At 52.6% G+C, this 20,870-nt stretch overlaps 1 protein-coding gene across 2 annotated transcripts in view; it reads right to left on the bottom strand.

The window, feature by feature from the left end:
• Positions 1 to 1,416: 1,416 nt before the first annotated feature.
• Positions 1,417 to 20,870, bottom strand: part of EFCC1 (EF-hand and coiled-coil domain containing 1) — a 44,102-nt gene continuing 24,648 nt past the window's right edge. Inside the window, exons 3-8 of one of the 2 annotated variants that reach the window (XM_030801520.1) lie at positions 11,376 to 11,533; positions 9,273 to 9,417; positions 7,908 to 8,073; positions 5,122 to 5,262; positions 3,344 to 3,413; positions 1,417 to 2,532 (exon numbers count right to left, since the gene is read on the bottom strand). In XM_030801520.1, the coding sequence (XP_030657380.1) occupies positions 2,396 to 2,532; positions 3,344 to 3,413; positions 5,122 to 5,262; positions 7,908 to 8,073; positions 9,273 to 9,417; positions 11,376 to 11,533 (817 nt within the window). In that variant the 3' untranslated portion in view covers positions 1,417 to 2,395. The remainder of the gene's footprint in view (positions 2,533 to 3,343; positions 3,414 to 5,121; positions 5,263 to 7,907; positions 8,074 to 9,272; positions 9,418 to 11,375; positions 11,534 to 20,870) is intronic. The other variant, XM_030801521.1, reaches the window with a different exon arrangement.

The following is a 20,870-nucleotide window of genomic DNA, read 5'->3' as shown; positions in this document are numbered from 1 at the left end:
AAAAGGCAGGCATGCTGCACTGGGTAAAAGGAACTTTTACCTTTTACCCATAGGTAAAGAGGCCTTTAGTGATGTGGTGGGAAGGGATGTGTTCTATTGTCCTGTGATTAGATCTCAGTCTTCTAGTGAGCCTGGGCCCTGGGCTGTGAACTTCTTAGGTTTTCTTTCTCTTAGATGGGACAGGATGGCTGAAGGGACTGGAGTTGGGTATTTCTCTTCTCCCAGTTTGATTAGGCTCTAATAAAACCCTAGTAGGTTAGGCCCTGGTAAAATAGTTTCTTTTGATGCAGGCTTTGTTAAAAAGCACAGAATGTCCTGGCATATTTTTAAATGGTTACTTTCCCCTGTTCCTGCCAGAAGCACCAGGGGACTTTTTCTTCTGTTTTCACCATGAGAACAGAGTAAAGCTCCTGGAGGTAAAACTCGCAAAAGTGTGGGAGTCCCCCTGTGATGAGGTGCCCTGTGAGACAACATGGAGAACTCTGTCTCTACTAATAATACAAAAATTAAGCCGGCATGGTGTTGTGCGTCTGTAGTCCCAGCTACTTGGGGGGCTGAGGTGGGAGGATCACTTGAACCTCGGAGGCAGAGGTTGCAGTGAGCCAAGATGGCGCCATTGCACTCCAAGCTGGGCAACAGAGTGAGACTTCGTCTCACAAAAAAAAAAAAAAAAAAAAAAGAACAAAAAAGAAAGCTGAAGTAGCTGTAATAATTTCAGACAGAGCAGACTAATGATAAACAAGTCAATTCTCCAAAAAGACGTAATAATCCCTAATGTGTATACACCTAATAAGAGTGTGGCAAATATGTGAGGCAAAACTGATAGAACTACCAAAAAATGACAAAGGAACATATATGAGAGCTTTGAACTGTCATGTATGTCCACAGTGAGTTTTAACCCATGTGTAGGTTCATGTAGCCACCACCATGATCAGGACACAGAGCAGCTGGCCCTGTGACCGAGCTGGGACACACGGGAGCCTGCCTAGCCTGGATCCCGCAGGCAGCGTAGAGCCTGAGGTGCAGGGCCGGTGGACTCCGCGGAAACGCGAGGAGCAAGCTGGGTGCATCCCTGCCTGCTCAGACCACCTCCCCGGGGCCAGCTCTGCACATGGCCCCAGGGGTCCTGGGGCCCGTCCCATCTGGCTGGACCAGGGGTGGGGGTGGCCCTTCTGTGGTGGCCACTGGCCTTGGTCTCTTTTATTCCGTTTCCAGAGGAACCATCTGAAAGTTGCTGGGCCTGTGTTTCCCTGCTTAGGCGTTTGCAGTGGTTCCCTGAAACCCATCATCTTTGCGGCCCTCCCTCCACCTCCTCCTCTGCCCCTGCCCCTCCCCACCAAGGTTCAGAGCAGACTGGATTCCCCTGACTCCTGCAGTTTCCCCAGGCATCCCGAGGCTCAGACAGACCCCTGCTGGTTGGGCTTTTACACTTTATTTTACCTCCATTTAGCACTGGTTTCACCCCCATGGCACTGTTTGGCAATGAATCTTTCTCTCTAATGACAGTTTAAGTTAGGTGAGACCAGGTATCTTGGCCTACTCCTTCCTGCAACCCAATGACGCAGTTCAGGAGGAGGGGCTCGCAGTTCAGGAGGAGGGGGCTCGCAGTTCAGGAGGAGGGGCTCGCAGTTCAGGAGGAGGGGGCTCGCAGTTCAGGAGGAGGGGCTCGCAGTTCAGGAGTTAGTGCGTGTTCAGGAGCAGGGGCTCCAAGCACTGCATTCCTGGGGCCCCCCTCTGGTTCCACACCTTTGCTCTTGCCGTTACCTTAGATTATATGCCCTTCCTTCCTCTCTTTGCCTGTCTAAATCCTACCTGTCTTCTAGAGCTGGTTCAAGGCCAGCTTCCACCAGGGAGCCTACAGTGATTGTTCCTTCCTTGGAATTCCCTCAGCCTTTCCTAGTCATCAACATTTCCTGGGGTGTGGAGTGCTTTCCTACAGACCAGGTATCCCAAAGGTTGGGCCCAGTCTCCCTTGCAGCAGGCATGCTGGTGGGAGGAAGGAGACAGCGCTGGGAGGGGAGGAGATCCTGAAACTCTGGGGAAAGAGATTCGGGGTCAGACTCAGTCAGAAAGTGGGCACCTCTGCCCTGAGGGCAGGGGAAAGTTACAGCATCAGGTGCAGGTTGATCCAGCAACTGCAGGGCTTTAATGTGGACTCTGGTGGCAGGAATGCAGGGGCCGCGAGGGAATGTGGAGGAGCCCAAGGAAGGGGTGGCTGCCAGGCACTGCAGTGGGAGGCTCTGGGCTCAGGCTCAACCTTGGAAGGAGCCAGCACAGACTCAAGTTCTGATGATGTGACGGTGGTCAGACCAGCTGTCAGTGGTTGGGCTGATCACGGAGGCTGGTCCAAAGGCAGTCAGGCTGAGCAGGGTGCCCACAGGGTGGGCCAGTAACCTCAGCAGGAGATGAGGAGGGGGTTGGTGAGCGCAGCTGCTGCAGAGGCTGGTGCCAAGGGCTGTCTCCGCAACAGCTGGCAGGCAGCCAAGGCTTGGTGCAGGGCATCCAGGATGGCTGCAGGGCTGGGCCTCCCCTCTGGAGGGAAACAGCAGGCAGAGAGGGCAGGATCAGTCTGCTCACCTTCACCCACAGAGCCACTGTTCTTCCTTCCTGAGACCCAGCCATCCTTATCCGCTGTGTCCCTCCCCAGCCCTGCCCAGCTTCCTTGCTCTGTGGACCACCTCCCACTGAGGACCCTGGAGAGGGCGCTTGGAGCACACAATTTCTGATCTCCTCCACGAGGGCAGGGACTGCTCAGGGCAGTGGGTGCACCTGAGCTCTGCCCAGTGGTGCCTGGGGAGGACAGAGAGCAAAGGGCTCTTGGTTGCCCTGTCAGCCTGTGAAGCCCGGTGAGGCAGGAGCTCAGCCTGGCTGCACCAGGCATAAGCTGGCACTCCTGCCATTCTGCTCCCTGAGCTTCGCCTAAACACCGGGTCCATGTTACTGAGTGCTTAAGGGAGATGCCCCAGCCTCGGGCGTGGCCAGCACTTGAACCCTGTGCCTCAGTCTTTTCCTCTGTGGAAAGGAGATAACAACTCATTCCTTCTAGGGCCATTGTAAGCATTCAGGGGTTTAAAAACCCTTGGGGCACCTCCCCCGCATGTGGCTGCAGTGCTGCCGGTGGCGCCCACCCATCCCCTCACTGGGCTTCTGTCTGGCACTTCTGCCTGGGGCTTCTGTGCCTCTGCTCTTGCTAAAAGCCCATTCAACTTTCTAAAGCATGCAGGGCAGGAATAACATGATTGTTTTGCAGACAAGATGCTAAGGATGAAGCACACTGGAGTCTCCTCCTCGGGACACCCTCCAGCCACTGCCTGGGCTCTGAGAGACTGGGGTGCTCTCCTACCGTGCGTGGGGTCCCTGAAAGTGTCCAGCGCGCTCAGCAAAATCTTCCCCAGGGCTCTTTTCGATATGTTCTTAAAAAGAAATGGAAACAAGGCTGGATTAGACTGGTTGCTGTGTCCCTGTTCAGCCGATGGGAACTGGTGGCCCCTAGGGGCTTCTAGGCAGCTCCCTGGGGACAGATAAAGCTCCTCCCCCACCCTCATCCCTTCTTAGCCCCCTACCCCTGGGCTGGCCACACTGCACTTCCCAGAGACTCTTGGAGCACGAGTGGGGCAGTGGGCAGGATCCATGCCATCAAAGATCACATACCTAAGGATTACCATCTGTGCCCAGGTAGACACTGGGAAATAACCCTAAGAGCATTTTTATGCATTTGCTCATTTGATCTTTGCAACAACTTATTTTATTATGCCCATTTTAACCAGCAGAAAAAAGCAATGCTGGGAAAGAATGTGAAATTTGCCAAAGCCACCCAGCTGGGAGGTGGAGAGGCTGCATCATCTACCGTGAGGCTGCATGGCCCATGGCCTCTGCTGGGAACCACTGTCCTTGCCTGCCTGGGCTAGGATTGGCCTCTTGGGGCCCATCCCCAGGTCTCTGCTTGCCCAGGACGTGGACATTGGGCTGGACCTCGGCAGCTTCGGGTCCCAGGCAGCCCGATGCACAGGACACAGCCCACTTCAGAGCCCCACAGACCTGGGTCTTCCTTTCTTTCTAGTCCTTATAGCCTTTCTCTTTCCTTTTGCTGCACTGGATGGAACCTCTGCTTCACATGAAAATAGTGATGACAGGCATTCTTGTCTTGAGTCTGATTTTAATTTTAATTTAATTTTTTTTTTTTTGAGATAAGGTCTTACTCTGTCACCTAGGCTGGAGTGCAGTGGCACAATCTCAGCTCACTGCAACTTTTGCCTCCTGGACTTCGGGTATCCTCCCACCTCAGCCTCCTGAGTAGCTGGGACCACAGGCATACACCACCATGCCCAGCTAATTTTTTTTTGTAGAGGTGGGGGTTTCACCATATTGGCCAGGCTGGTCTCGAACTCCTGAGCTCAAGTGATCCACCCACCTAGGCCTCCCAAAGTGCTGTGATTACAGGCATACACCACCAGGCCCAGCCTATCTGATTTTAGGGGGATTCTTCTGACATGTCACCAGTCAGTGTGAGATCTGCATGAAGTATTTGGTTGAGAGCCCTTATCTGGTGAAGGAAGATCCCTACTATTCTTAATTTGCTGAGGGGTTTTATAATCAAAGGAGATTGAATTTTATTGACTTCCTTTTCTGCATCAATTGAGATGATCATCTGGTCTTTCTCCTTTAATCTGCAATGTGGTGTATTTTGGTAATAGATTTTTTGATGTGGAATCATCCTTGAATTTGTAGGATAAGTCCAACTTGGTCATGTTGCATTTCTTTAAACACTGCCAGATTTGGTTTGCTAGTATTGTATTTAATAATTTTGCATCCATGTTTAAATGTCACATTAGTTTATAATTTTCCTTTCCTGTCTTTCTTCCATTTATCCTCTTCTGGTTTTGAGAACAGAACCAGAAAAGGATACATACAAGAGTTTTATTAGCTTCTTAAAATGACCTGGGGAGCCCCCCAACCATATTTTTGGTTGGTTCCTCTGAGCCTCCATTTCTTCATCTGTAAAATGGGATAACAGCTGCCTACTGTGAGGAGAGCCTAGAGCCTGGTGCCTGACACAGGTGGGGCTCCCTCCTAAGAGCTCCTTTCCCTTCCCTGAGTGTGGCAGCTCTCCCATGAGCCTACCAGGTCCCGGAGCCTCTGTAGGAGCTGCAGCACGTCCACCAGCTTCTCTTCCAGCAGGGACAGCCGCACCCTCTCGGTCTCTACCATCTGCAGCTCCAGCCTCAGGTGCTCATTCTCTTCCACCTTCTGCTGCAACTCTGCCTGGGGAGAGAAAGGGCTCAATGCTCACCTTGCTGGCCTCCCCCAGCCTTCCAGGTGGCGGGATCAACTACTCCATCTCCCTGAGGCTGGTGCTGAGGCCCAGAGAAGCTGAGTGTGTGGCCTAAAGCCACACAGCGGGTTGGACTGATGTAAGACTTGTGTATTTTGTTTCCTACTCTAAGGACTCCATTCTCCCTTCTTTTCTCTGGTTTTGTTTCTTTTTAACAAATTAAGTTTAGTGGGAAGCAGCAGAAACCAATCTGGCTAGCTTACACAGAGAGGAAATTTACGGCAGGCTAGTGGGCAGATCCCAGAATGGACTGGCAGCTGGAGAACCTCAGGAACGGGACAGGGTTGAGACAGTGGGAGTGTCCTAAGCCTCTTGTCCAAGAGCCACAGCCGAGAAAGACCCTCTCCAGCCATCCCCACCCCCAGCATGGAGAGCACCAGGAGAGGGGCCTGGTTGGCCCAGTCCGAGTCATGGGCCCACTCTTGGCCAGGGGGCCACCTAAACCGTCAGTCGTACCCAGTAACACTAGGATGCCAGGCAGTCACAAAGTGTTTTGTGGCCCCTGTCTTCTAAAGCAGGCATGCCAGGCACGAGACAGTCCCTTCCCCTGGCACCAATGGGGGGAAAGAGAAGCAGTGGAAAGTGTGATGCCCGAGGGCGCTCAGGGTTCACCCTGGGCTTGGGCAGGAGGAGGGAAGGCCCAGTGCCTCTGCTCTCTAGGGATGTGACTGGAAGGCTGGCTAATTTTAGGATCCTCCAAGCCCTGTTTCCTTGAAATGTTCTTAGAAAAGGGGTGGCTATGTCCTTCAGAACTTTGTGACTGCCAGTTTATTTCCTGATGGCCCACAGCACTGCACCCTCCCCAGCCACAGGGCTATGACTTTCCTGAGGGGTGCCTGGGCAGGCAAGATCAAGGCCTCCAGGAAACCAGAGCGGTGGTGGAGAAAATGTAGAAGCAACTTTTAACTTAGGAGACCTGCACAACACAGAAGAGTGCTAGAAACAGGGACAGCCGTGGCACATGTTTGCTGAGCACTCACCACAGGTGTTCACCTGTTTGATACATGTGTATAGTACCATTATTATGCCCATGTCACAGGTGAGGAAACCGAGGCACAGAAAAGTTGAGTAACTTTTCCAAGGTCACATAGGAAATGGAGTCAGGATTTGAATCCCGGCAGTCTGGCTCCAGCACATAACTGCCATGCCGTGCTACTTGGTGTTGGCAGCCTCTGGGGAGTAAGTGAGGGGTGCCCCTATCCCGGTGCAAGAGTTCCAGAAGCTGGAGGTGGTGCAGACCCGATCTCACTGGAAGGTTTAGCTGCAGCCACACTGGCTTGCCCTGTAATGACATTCAACTTTGTTTCCTTTTGCACATTTCAGCAGAATGTTTGCGTAGTCCTGGTCTTTTGTCCAATCTACTGCAGCGCTCCTGGGCCTGCTACCTTTTGTCTTGGTCTCTGATTTCATGCACTAAGAGGCTGGAGCCCAAACAGACCCCTCTGCTCCCTCCTGCCCCCAGTGACTCAACCCCTGGCCTCAAGGTGGGGTGGTGTGGCTGCCTTGGTTCAAGGGGGGCACACTGGCGTCGATGTGGCACGGGCTCCCAGCCCAGCCCATTTGACCTCTCTCAAACTGTTTCCTACCTCATTGGGCCCTTTGAACATAAAATAAGACAAAGCACATCAGCACCGAGCCTGTGATTCATGGGTTGTACAAGTCAGCTAGTATCATTTTTAAAAAGTTATTTAAGGAACTAGGACTTCATCAGGCCATACATAAGTAAAAAGCAGTACAGACTTAGAATTTCAGATGTATAAATATAAAACTATGTCAAAACCAGTTGGTAAAAGCACAGTGGGCTAGCGCTTAGTGAAATGACAACTTTCAACAGCATTGCACACTTGGCTACTGTGGAATAGAGAAGTTCCTATAGAGTAGAGAGAATGAGAAATGCGAAGTGGTCTTATTGAAATGGAGACAGCTGGATGCTCGGCCTCCCTTTTCCCTCTTCTTGCTACCACACTCCCTTTCTTTTGGGAAACTGCCCCTCCTCCACTTCATCTGACTTTGGTGGCAGCACCAATCACTGAACCAGCCCCACCACCACAGGGACTGGCCCAGGGACAGGCACATGACTGAGGTGGCCAATCGGGGTTCCTTTCTGAGATTTCATGTACTAGGAGTGAGACTCATTTTCCTGTGAGGGCTTCCCAGGTGGACTGATGGAAGTCTAGGGCTGTTAATGGTCCTGCCTTCCCTTCCCCCATCATATGGAGTAAGCCCTTTTGAAGTAGGGGAAAGTGAGGCCACCTCCTACAGAAAAACACAGCAGACAGATGGAGACAATCTGGTCTGAGTCCCTGGACCCAGCTGTGCCTGAGGCCCAGACCATCTTCTTCTCAGCTCCATGTTCCAATACCTGTTTTGCAATCAAGCTAATTTGAGGTGGGATCCTTTAATTTGCAACCAAAATGTTTCTTATTAAATTTAAATCAGAGGAAATCACCTCCCTCTGGGCCTTGGTTTACTCATCTGGGAATGAGGCACAAGACTTGGCTGCAATCCCTCAGACCCTTCCAGCTGTGAGATCCTCTAGAATTGCTCCAGCCTTTGATCTCTAGGCTCTGCTGACCTCCTCCCCAGAGGTCCCAAGGGTCCTCCCACCGCAGCCCTGAGTCCTCAGCTGCTCCACCAGCATGACAATGCAGGCCTCCAGTTCCCCCAGGGTGTGGGCATGGTCGGCACCGCCGAAGTGACCAAAGTAAGTCATGAGCTTCTCCGCCGTCTGGTCATCACACCTGCAGCAAAGGAGAGGGCCCGCATTGCAGGGGGCTGCTTCCCAGAGCCCGCTGTGTCCAGCCTTGGAGAGGTGGTGGTGGTGTGGAGTCGGCCTCCTAAAGCAAAGCCAGGCCACGGCACCTGCCTGCCCAGCACCCTCCCATGGCCCCCATCTCACTCTGAGGAAAAGACAAAGGCTTCACCTGATCTGCCCCATGAGCTCTCTGACCTTCCCTCCCACCCACCTGCACTCACGCTGCTCCAGCCACAGTGGCCTCCTGGCAGTCCCGCCAACATGCCTCAGGGCCTCTGCACTTGCTCTTCCCTCTTCCTGGAATGCTCTTCCCCCAGCGTCTGCATTGCTTATTCCCTCATTTCCTTCCCTGCATTTCCCTGCCCCGCCTCTGTCCCTGCCCCTGTGTGACCCCTCTTCCTCACGCCTGTCACACTCGCTAGAGGATCCAGAAGAAGAGGCCACTGTCTGGTTTACTACGATTTTCCCTGTGCCTCAGATTTTGCTTGGCATGTAGTAGGTGCTTCATAAGTGCTTGTTGTTAACATGAAGAATTGGTGGTAACAACAACCCCAGAAAATTAACAGCATTTTACCATACAATAATAACTGTTGCCCCCACTGGCATTCCCACCTACTGTGCGCCAGGCACCTGTTAGGCATTGTATAACTTTGACCTCAAATCCTCACACAGCCTCTGCCACACAAGTGTCACCATCCCGTCTTAGAGATGAGAAGACTGAGGTTTGGAGAAGCCAGGCGACTTGTCTGAGGTGTCCCAGGTGTCCTGGGCCTGTCCTTGGTCCCCGGGAGGGTGGAGGTGAGGATGAAACAGGGAGCCAGCACCTGCCCGGGGCCAGGCTGGAGAGCTGTGAAAATGGTGTGTGGCGAGGGGTGATGGGTTGGGAAAGGGTCTGAGAGGAACACTGGTGTCTGGGAGTGCCCCAAGAGCTCTGGTGCAGGTGCTGGTGAGAAAGCACGAATGGGAATTCAAGCCAGCCACGAGCTGTGCCGTGGAAGGTCATCCCACTTCATCCTCTACATGCTGGCGGGCCTTCCCACCTCCCCCGAGGGACAAGGGGACAGAGTCGCAGAGGGGCTGGGAGGTGGCTGAGCCAGGCTAACCAGCCTCCCAGGTGCTCCCGGCTTCCCTGGACACCTCTAGAGCCTGAGGCCCACAGTGGCTGACCCTGGACGGGCCACACACCTGCCTCTGCAGCTGGAGAGCCGGGCCAGCAGTGTCTTGGCCTCAGCTGCTGGCGTCTTCTGCTCCTCCCGCCACTTCTCCTCCTCCGCCTCCTCGTCAGAGGCGGCCTGGCCCTCCACGGAGCGGAACAGCTGCTCGTCCACTGCTGGGGAAGCACAGGATGTGGGGATGCAGGACAAAGGATGGGGAACCAGGCATCCCTCCCCAAGGGGACATGTGCAGCACAGCCCGAGGGGAGGGCCCTTGTGCCATGTCCCCTCTTGAGACAGCCACCCCCCACATTCCAGGCTCCTGTGCAGTGAGGCCACCAAGGCTGGTTCTGTCTCCTGGTAATGTGACCAGCCCAGGAGTGAAGCTGGCCAGTCAGAACCCCTTCCTGGGACTTTACACAGGGACATGGGGAGAAATGCTCTCTTTTTCTTCTCTTTCTTATCTTTCTTTCTTTTTTTTTTTTTTTAGAGACAGGGTCTCGCTCTGTCACCCAGGCTGGAGTGCAGTGGTGTCATGATAGTTCACTGCAGCCTCAAACTCCTGGGCTCAAGTGATCCTCCTGCCTCAGCCTCCCAAAGTGTTGGGATTACCGGCGTGAACCACCGTGCCTGGCTTCTTCCCTGTTTTCTAAGATGACACAAGCCAGGCCCTGTCTGTGGTCTCAGAGGTAAGCGTTATTTCCATTTTAAGCTGTGCCAACCCCAGTCAGGAAAGGCCAAGCCAGTCTCTTAGGAGCTGGGGTGGGTTCCTCACGGTATGGGCACCAGGATGGACAGATTTTCAATGCTCAGGGAACTACAGGCGTCTAATGTTTGGAGTAATGTGGAGGAAGGGGGTGTGATGCATGTGACTGTCTGTGGTCCCCAGTGTTGCTTGGCCTTGACAGTGGGCTCCCGCCTGTGTCAGCATCAGGAAGCCTGGGGGTCTCTGTGGCCCCCTGGTGTTCAGCTGCCCAACCTCGGTCCCCATCCCCGTCCCCAGGGGAGTCCTACTCCCTCCTCTTCCTCTCCACCCAGCTCCAGGGCACTTGAGTCAGGCCTGGCCAGGCTGAGTGCAGCCTCCTCTGCAACTAGTTCAGGAAGGGCAAGGGACCCAGTGGGAGCCACTGGAGTTAGCCCAAGCCTTGGACTCAAAACTTGCAGGGAAAGAGAAATGCCCTCCATGCTTCTGGCCTGGGAGTTGAGAGGACCGGGCCTGGAGTCGCTGGTGACCATCTTGCCACTATGAGGGGAGTGCCTGTTGTGAAATGAATCACTGTAGAGCAACGCAGGGCCAGGCGTCCAGACAGCTGCGCTGCTGACACTTCAGCTGTGCCTGAAGCTTGCGTGGACTTTTAAGTTATGTGAACCAATACATTCTCTTTTAACTTCAGCCGGTTTGGGCTGAATGATCTGACACTGGGAGACAAACGATGTCCTAACTGATACAGCTGTTTAAAAACAAAACCAGGCTTATGACCCCACCCCCACCACCCCAGAGAATCACATGCAGAGATCCAGGGTGGGCCTGGGCATCCATGTTTTTCTTTTTTCTTTAGGGGGGCAGGGCCCCACTCTGTCACCTAGGCTGGAGTGCAGTAGCACGATCTCGGCTCACTGAAGCCTCGACCTCCCAGGCTCAAGTAATCCTCCTGCCTCAGCGCTCCCCGAGTAGCTGGGACTATAGGCACGTGCCACCACACTGGGCTAATTTGTTTGTATTTTTGGTAGAGACCAGCTTTTGCCATGTTGCCAGGCTAGTCTCAAACCCCTGAGCTCAAGCAATCTACCCGCCTCAGCCTCCCAAAGTGCTGGGATCACAGGCGTGAGCTACCACATCCAGCCTGCATCCATGCTTTTAAAGGTGACCCTGGCCACCTGGCAAGTTTGGGAACGTCTCAGGGTATCCTGACCTCTTGATGGCTCTACACCCCCCCAGATTCTCCAGGCCCAAGTTCTTAGGATGATGGGGCTGGGGAAAAGGGCCCCAGCCCAGCCCGAGCAGCTGGTGGGAGTGGGCTCTGTTTGGAGGCTGGTGGTAGCATGGATGCAGACAGGCCCCTGAGAGCAGGGCTGAGCACAGCCGGGGAGGGACTGTGAGCCTGGCAGGAAGACCAGGCGCACAGGGACAAACCTTCATCCAGGGCTCTGCTTCCAGAGCTGCTGTCTGACTGCCAGGCTCCCTCTGGAGTGGGGTCTGGGTCTCTGGTCCCAGCATCTTCAGGTTCATTACTCTTGTCTCCTGGCTGTGGGCTGGCTAGCTGCGGGGTTGGGAGCTGGGAATCCTCTGACCTGCAGCAGTGGGAGAGACACAGGCATTGAGGAAGAGAGTACAGGACTCTTCCATTCCCCACTGTACATGGGCAAGCTGTCTACGAACACCCATTGTCACCCTGGCAGAGTCAGCTTCCCACAGTCCAGGAGGAAGTGCTAGATACTCAGATTCCCAGCATCCCTTGCAGCTAGGGAACAGGCATGGAACCCAGTTTTAGCCAATGGGACTCAAGGCAAAATCTTCTGGAACAGATTTTCATCCTTATAAAAAAAAACCTCTAGGAAAAGAAATGCCCCTTCCTTCCTGCCTTTAGACATTGTCGTGTGAGAATGTGATGTCTGGAGCTGCAGCAGCCGTCTTGTGACATGAAAAAATATGTGAGAGAATTACTGAGTAGCTGAACAAAAGCCTTAACGTCTTTTAGCTGTTGAGTTCACCAGCCCTAGGGCCACCCATCTCTGGACTTCTTATTATAGGGGAATTTTAAAAAAAGTTAACATTGTTTCAGCTACTTTTTTTGTTTGTTGGTTGGTTTTTTTTTAAAGATAGGGTCTCTGTGTCACCCAGGCTGGAGTGCTGTGGCTCACTGCAGCCTAGACCTCCCAGGCTCAAGCGATCCTCCCACTTCAGCCCCACAATTAGCCGGGACTACAGGTATGCACCACCACACCCAGCTAAATTTTGTATTTTTTTTGTGGAGACAGGGTTTCACCATGTTGCTTATGCTGGTCTCAAACTCCTGAGCTCAGGCAATCTGCCTGCCTTGGCCTCCCAAAGTGTTGGGATTACAGCCATGAGCCACTGCACCTAGCCTACTTTTTTTTTTTTAATTTTTTAAATAGAGACAGAATCCTGTAATCCTAGCACTTTGGGAGGCCGAGGCAGATGGATGACCTGAGGTCAGGAGTTCGAGACCAGCCTGGCCAATACGGTGAAACCCTGTCTCCACTAAAAATATAAAAATTAGCTGGGTGTAGTGGCACATGCCTATTATCCCAGCTACTTGGGAGGCCGAGGCAGGAGAATCGCTTGAACCTGGGAGCCCGGGAGGCAGAGGTTGCAGTGAGCCGAGATCCACCACTGCAGTCCAGCCTGGGCAACAGAGCCAGACAACATCTCAAAAAAAAAAAAAAAAAAAAAAGAGATAGAATCTTACTGTGTTGCCCAGGCTGTTTTCAAACTCCTGGTCTTAAGAGATCCTCCAGTGCCTTGGCCTCCAAAAGCACTGGGATTTCAGATGTGAGTCACCACACCCAACTAATTTAAATTGCATTTCTATTCCTTGCCCCCGAAAGCCTTTAATTGAAACATCTCCCTTCTCTGGGCTTTGGGGAACCTACATTACACCCCACCAATCACTTTTCTTGATATTTTAAGGGCCTGACCTTTGAATATTCATTTTCCATGTCCCTGCAGTTACAAGATAGAGGAAGAAAGAAAAATCTGTCATAACATGAAAATATTCACTAATAAATGGGCCATTTATTAAACTGGCCACTTTATACTAGCATCTGTCCCTCACCCATCTCGTCATAACAACCAAATAGAACCCAATATGAAGCAAAACCACATCTTGGAAAAGGGGAGGCCAAGTGGTGTTGGTCAGGGGGACACGGGAGAACTCGAATCGCAGGCAGAGCCACTGATGCGGGGCTGTGGCAGGGCTGGACTGGATTACAACCGAGGAAGAGAAAACCAGCAGGATAAGCACCAGCCAGGAGCATCAGGAGAGTGCTCTGCTGCACAAAGAAAACCTTTACGAAAGCCAATGAGGCTGGGCACAGTGGTTCATGCCTGTAATCCTAGCACTTTGGGGGGCTGAGGTGGGTGGATCACAAGGTCAAGAGATTGAGACCAGGCTGGGTGCGGTGGCTCACGCCTGTAATCCCAGGACTTTGGGAGGCCGAGGCGGGTGGATCACGAGGTCAGGAGATTGAGACCATCCTGGCTAACACAGTGAAACCCCGTCTCTACTAAAAATACAAAAAATTAGCTAGACATGGTGGTGGGCGCCTGTAGTCCCAGCTGCTCAGGAGGCTGAGGCAGGAGAATGGCATGAACCCGGGAGGTGGAGGTTGCAGTGAGCCGAGATCGCGCCACTGCACTCCAGCCTGGGTGACAGAGCAAGACTCCGTCTCAAAAAAAACAAAACAAAACAAAACAAAAAAAAAACGAGAGATTGAGACCAGCCTGGCCAACATGGTGAAACCCTGTCTCTACTAAAAATACAAAAATTAGCTGGGTGTGGTGGCACGTGCCTGTAATCCCAGCTACTCGGGAGGCCGAGGCAGGAGAATCGCTTGAACCCGGGAGGCGGAGGTTGCAGTGAGCTGAGATCATGCCATTGCACTCCAGCCTCGCAACAGAGCAAGACTCTGTCTCAAAAGAAAAGAAAAAAAAAAAAAGAAAAGCTAAGAAAGGCCTGAGATATTTTTGCAAAAGGGACCCTCCTCATGATAAAGCTGCAAAAAGAAAACCTCCAAAAACAAAAAAAACAAAAACCATAAAGGCAAGGGTGCACCATTGTGTTCTCACAGTTTTGTTGGAAAAATTACTCCAAAAGGAATAAAAGTCCTAAGTCATTCTATGTTTGGTCTAAGAATGAGAGCACTGTACTCCAGTCATGGAGATTATTTTTTTTAAGAATGAAATCGCTGGACTGGGCACGGTGGCTCACACCTGTAATCTCAGCACTTTGGGAGGCCGAGGCAGGTGGATCCACTTGAGGTCAGGAGTTCGAGACCAGCCTGGCCAACATGGTGAAACCACATCTCTACTAAAAATACAAAAATTAGCTGGGTGTGGTGGCAGGCGCCTGTAATCCCAGCTACTCAGGAGGCTGTGGCGGGAGAATAGCTTGAACCCAGGAGGTGGCGGTTGCCGTAAGCTAGATCGCACCACTGCACTGCAGCCTGGGTGACAGGGTGAGCCTCCATCTCAAAAAAAAAAAAAAAAAGAAAAAAAAAAGAATGAAATGTCTGAAAATATTACCTGGTCTTATTAAATAGTATGACAACTCATTTTCTTTCTTTTTTTTTTTTTTTTTTTGAGACGGAGTCTCGCTCTGTCGCCCAGGCTGGAGTGCAGTGGCGCGATCTCGGCTCACTGCAAGCTCCGCTTCCCGGGTTCACACCATTCTCCTGCCTCAGCCTCTCCGAGTAGCTGGGACTACAGGCGCCCGCCTGTAATTTTTTGTATTTTTAGTAGAGACGGGGTTTCACCGTGGTCTCGATCTCCTGACCTCGTGATCCGCCCGCCTCGGCCTCCCAAAGTGCTGGGATGACAAGCGTGAGCCACAGCGCCTGACCGACAACTCATTTTCATACATTGTAGCTTTATTTTTCAATCTCCAAAGAGTCCCCATTTTATTTTTATTTTTATTATTTATTTATTGAGACTGAGTCTTGCTCTGTCACTCAGGCTGGAGTGCAGTGGTGTGATCTCGGCTCACTGCAACTTCTACCTCCTGGGTTCAAGCGACTGTCATGTCTCAGCCTCCCAAGTAGCTGGGACTACAGGCCCCCGCCACCATGCCCGTCTAACTTTTGTATTTTTAGTAGAGTCGAGGTTTCCATGTTGGCCAGGCTGGTCTCGAACTCCTGACCTCAGGTGATCCGCCCGCCTCCGCCCCAGAAAGTGCTGGGATTACAGGCGTGGACCCCCGCGCCTAGCCTAAGGGTCCCCATTTTATATGGACTCGCTGAGTGGACTTCCCACGACTAAATATTATTGGAACACAAAGACCCCTGCTCGGGAGGTGCCGTTCGGAGCCATGGCCCCTTGCTGAGCCTCTCACTGCGCAGGTGGAAGCCCTGCAGCACCCAGGAGGGGCAGGCAGGGAGCCTCCCGCGGCTGATCCGCGTTGACTGGGGTGACGCCCCGCGGAGAGTCCGGGCAGGTGAGGGGCGTGGGCTCCCGGCCGGCGCTCTGTCAGGTGGACCTGGCACTTGGAGGGCCCGCGAGCCCAAGAGGGGAGCCAGCTGGCAGCGCGCAGAGCCCCAACGGGACACGGGCCCCGGGGCCCCCTGCAGCGCCTCCCGGTGGCCAGCTCCCTTCCGGCACCTCGGCGGCGAGCACCGCCCCCGCCCGCGGGGCCTCCCCGTGCTCATCAGCATAACCCCACCCTGGCCACCGTGAGTGGCCCAGGGCTGCACGGGTAGCCAATGAAACACAAGGAGCGCCTGCAGGCGTTTCCGGGCCTCAGCGGCGTCCTCTCCCGCAGACCCCCTTCTCTGACTGCCTGAGGGCGCGGAGTTTGATGACCGACGAGGCGGGAAGTTGTGACTCTGAGGGGACCGTCCGGAGATGCTTGGGGGCTGCAGATAGAGCCCAAAGATGACGGCAAAAGAAACAGGCCCCTTAGTAACATCAGTTGAGCTGCTGGGTCAGGCTTTGCCTAAAGCCAGGGTTAACCCTGAAATTTCGTGTTTTTTGAGCCCATGACTCTGATTCATAAAATCCTCCATTCAGGGTCCCCCAGTGCAAGCCGAGAATGGGCATGTTGCTTAGCAGCAACTAATGTGAAAACCCCCGGGTGGGGATTCTTGCTTCAATGTGAGATCGCGTGACTAGAGCTTAGGTCATAATAGTTGAGATCTCACTGGGGAGGTGCCAGTATCTCCCTACTCCACAGGCTCCAGGCTACACCCTGGAGAAGAAAAGACACAAAGTAATAAGGTCACTGTCTCCAAGACTCAAGGGTAGAGGCAAGTACCTGGTTATATGGCCCCATAGGGAGGTGTTTAACTGGGGTGAGACAGCAAAGATGGGAAATGGGTAATCAAAGGGAGGCGATTTTAGCTAACTGGGAGGAACAACTTTCTCGCAGGAACTGCTGATGAAGAATGATGGATGTGCTGTGGAAGGCAGTGAGCTTCGTGGCAGAGGAGATATGTCAGCAGGTAAGGGACTTCAGCAGCTGGAATTGTGAATACAGTTGGAGGTTGAATTAGCCATTAATATTGAAATCTTCCCACTATGAGATGCTACTGCTTCTTCTATTTCCTAAATCATTTAAGGGTTTCAACAAGCAAAATGAGATGGAGGGACACCTCTTACCAAGGGGCCTGTTTAAATGTTTCCTGGCACAGGCTGCCTGGGGTGGACTGGATCCCCACACTTCCACCTCCTAGCACTTGCATGTGTCTTAGAAAGCCTGCTCTAGGCACAGCTTCCTGCACGGACAGCAACGACAATACCAACTAAACCCTTCAGAGTGTTCTGAAAGCTGTTCTCAATACTTCAAACATCTTCCTCATGAAAACCCTGTAACAGGTGAGGTCATTATCTGCATTTACAGAGGAGGAAACCAAAGCACCAAGAGCTGGAGGAAGCTGCTGGAGCCCCACTGTGGGAGAGGGAGGGTCTGCACTCAGGCTCCAGGCCCGCATGCCAGGCACAAGGGAAGTTTGGAAGGCAGGCTCTGGAATGACCCGGCCCAGCTGCCGTCGTCAGTGGGTGACTCCAGGTCACAGGCAGTGAAGCTGGGAAGAGAACAGAACCATCTGGAGAGCAGGACAGATGAGGACACTCTTTGGAATTTTCCAAGAAGTAAAATGTGGCTGCAGAGAAATGGAACAAGTGCTTCCTCAGGGAGCCCTGGGGTGTGCTACTGTTGTCTAGTGACCAGTATTCAACTGCTTCTCCCATTGCCCCTCTCTCTGCTGGATTATTCAGCAGATCAGCTGGCCCCCATCACACTCACATGCTATAATAGCTCCACCTTCAAACAAGCAAATACACAAAACATCCTCTGACCATATGACTCCCAGCTACCACCCTTACTCTGTCCTACTTGACAGAAAACTTGAAAGCATTGTGCCTACTACACACGCTGCCCTAATCATGTCTTGGTCCCCGTCCCATCACCCACAACACTAGGCTGCCAAGCCCAATGGCCAGTTCTCAGCACGCATTTGACTTGGCCTAAAGAGAAAGGATTGGACACCAGATTCCTCCCTCACTTACACACTCTTCCCGCGGCTTCCGGGAGACTGCTCTCCTCTGGGATTCCTCCTGCCTCCCTGGCACTCCTCGCCATTTTGCCAATTTCTCCTCTCCGTCCTGACCCCTAACACTGGTGAGCCCTGGGACGCCCTCTGAGGACCTCTTCTCTCCTCAGTGTGCACTCGCTCTAGGAGGGGTATCAGCCAGCGCCATGGCTTTGTGTGCCCATGACTTCCAACTTCTTATCTCTAGCTCTGGCCTCTCTCCTGAACCTCAGGCTCAGATCCAGTTCCTGACAAGCGCTCCAACTTAACTGTGGCACCTCTATTTGGATGTCCCACAGGCTTCTTACAGCCTCTCATGCCACCTGGACTTGTCCTAGTCTTTCTCCATCTGCTCCTCCCTCAGTGAGGTGTGCCATCACCCACTTGACCACCCAAAGAGTGGCCACTGGGTTTCACCACCTGGAGGTCATGCAGAGGGAGGGTGCTTGACAAAGGGCTGTTGTATTGTGTGGCACCTCCTATATCTGGGTCTGTGCAGGTTGGCAGGGGAGGTAGAGGGGGCAGGAGGGGAGAAGGCGCTGCAAGTCCCCGCCCTCAGTGGGCTGCTCCTCTGGGTGGAGCACCAGGAGGTCAGGCAGGGGATGCAGACATAGGCCTCCCTCCAGGGCGTGTCCACTGGCCTCGGGCCACTCCCTCCACAGACAAGCGGGGTGCTGAGTCTGGAGAGAGCAGGGGAGGTGTCCTGCAGGAGGCAGGACCTGGGGTTGAGAAGAATGAGTACTAGGTGGAGGAAGACAGGCAGCGGATGTGTTTGGGGACAGAAAAGAGTACAGCACAGCCAGAGAAGAGGACCCAGAGCAGACAGGAATGGGCGGAGAAAGGAGGGAGAGAGGGCTGAGTGGCCTGGCGGGGCACCGCTCCTCTAGCTGGGGCTGTGTGTGCTGTTGGAGTAATGCTCACCTCCTGGTTGATATCTTTCAGAGGAGGAAGTGGTTAGGTTGCCAGGTGGTTGGGGTGAGTGGGGATTTGAACCCGGCTCTGCCACCTCCAGACCTTGACCTCATTCCCTTGTCCACGCTGCACTTTACCCGCTGGCACCAGACACAGACCTTGGAAAGTCACACCTTTATTTATCTTATAGATGATGGAAGCCAGTGGAGGTTGAACCATATGGAATAGTGATTTTTACTGCTTTTGACCTGCAAAAGGACGATTTAAAATGCTGCAATCTTGGCTCACACTGTAATCCCAGCACTTTGGGAGGCCGAGGTGGGTGGATCACCTGAGGTCAGGAGTTCGAGACCAGCCTGACCAACATGGTGAAACCCCATCTCTACTAAAAATACAAAATTAGCCAGGTGTGGTGGCACATGCCTGTAATCCTAGCTACTTGGGAGGCTGAGGCAGGAGAATCACTTGACCTTGGGAGGCAGAGGTTGCAGTGAGCCGAGATTACACCATTGTACTCCAGCCTGGGCAACAGACCAAGACTCCGTCTCATAAATAAATAAATGCTGCAATCTAATAAAACATGTTCACAAAATATTTCTTGGTGGACTGACTTCAAATCTGTCACCTCATTAGTGGGTGTCCAGGTTTGTGAAAAGTGTTTTGTTTTTTTTTCAGAGGGAGTCTTGCTCTGCCACCCAGGCTGGAGTGCAGTGGCGCGATCTCAGCTCACTGCAAGCTCCGCCTCCCGGGTTCACGCCATTCTCCTGCCTCAGCCTCTCCGAGTAGCTGGGACTACAGGCGCCTGCCACCACGCCCGGCTAATTTTTTGTATTTTTAGTAGGGACGGGGTTTCACCGTGGTCTCGATCTCCTGACCTTCTGATCCTCCCACCTTGGCCTCCCAAAGTGTTGTGAAAAGTTTTGTTAGAATTTTCTGGTTCTAGAAACCTGACAGCCTTTGGCCCTGAGACTGGACCACATGGCCCAGGGGTTTAGCGAGGGTTTCATGTGAGGATGTGCTCTCTGCTTATGCACTGTTGGCGGGAGTGTAAATTAGTCCAACCATTGTGGGAAGCAGTGTGGCGATTCCTCAAAGAGCCAACAGCAATCTCATTCCCAGAGGAATACAAATCATTCTACCATGAAGACACGTGCATGCAAATGTTCATTACAGCACTATTCACAATAGCAAAGACATGGAACCAACCCAGTGCCCACGAATGACAGATTGGATAAGAAAATGTGATATATATATGCTATACTATGTAGCCATAAAAAACAACAAGATCATGGTCGGGTGCTGTGGCTCACGCTTGTAATCCCAGTACTTTGGGAGGCCGAGGCGGGTGGATCACGAGGTCAGGAGATCAAGACCACAGTGAAACCCCGTCTCTACTAAAAATACAAAAAATTAGCTAGGCGTGGTGGCGGGCGCCTGTAGTCCCAGCTACTCGGAGAGGCTGAGGCAGGAGAATGGCGTGAACCCGGGAAGCAGAGCTTGCAGTGAGCCGAGATTGTGCAACTGCACTCCAGCCTGGGCGACAGAGCGAGAGTCCGTCTCAAAAAAACAACAACAACAACAAGATCATGTCTTTTGTGGGAACATGGATGGAGCTGGAATCTATTATCCTTAACAAACTAACTCAGGAACAGAAACCGAATGCTACATGTCCTCCCTTATTAGTGGGAGCTGAATGAAGAGAACACATGGACACAAAGAAGGGAACCCCAGTGTCTGGGGCATCCTGGAGGGTGGAAGGTTCGAGGAGGGAGAGGAGCAGAAAAAAATAACCATTGGGTACTAGGCATAATACCTGGGTGATGAAATAATCTGTACAACAAACCCCCAGTGACATGAGTTTACCTATATAACAAACCTGCACATGTACCCCTAATTCTAAAATAAAAGTTAAAAAAAGATCAAAACAAAAATAATGCTATAAAAGTTCATAAAAGTTCTAATAGTAAAATAACAATAATAATAAAAAGAATCTGCTCCCCGGAGTTGGCTCTGGGAGATGGTGGCACTGCCTTTGGTGTTTCTTGGCTCAGCTGACTGAGGACAGAGTTGCTGGTGGCCTCACTGGGTGGGCTGAGTGCTACGGCCCCATCCTCTCTGTCACACTCAGTGGCTGGGAGCTGCTGCTCCTGACTTGCAGGTCCAGCATCCTGAGCCCGTAGCTCCAAGGTCACCAAGCTGCCCCCTGCCACTGCAACATGCTGTCTGTCTCTACTCTCTGGATCCAGCAGCAGCCCACAACCGTGTGTTGTCATGGCCATTTCCTTGAACACAGCTCTGACCCACCTAGCCCCAGAGCCTATTGTGGCTTCCCAGAGAGGTCCAGATCCCTAATATTCCAGCCCACCACAAGGGAGTTTCTGAAGTTACAATGCAAAATTCGTTTGGAAGAACATATTTTGTTCAAGCGGGCCCAATGGATGGAAAGATGTCC

Source organism: Nomascus leucogenys, chromosome 21 (assembly GCF_006542625.1).
Source record: "Nomascus leucogenys isolate Asia chromosome 21, Asia_NLE_v1, whole genome shotgun sequence".
NCBI classification, from domain to species: domain Eukaryota; kingdom Metazoa; phylum Chordata; class Mammalia; order Primates; family Hylobatidae; genus Nomascus; species Nomascus leucogenys.
Note: the sequence above shows the minus strand (reverse complement) of the source record. Positions and strands in the feature narration are given on the sequence as shown.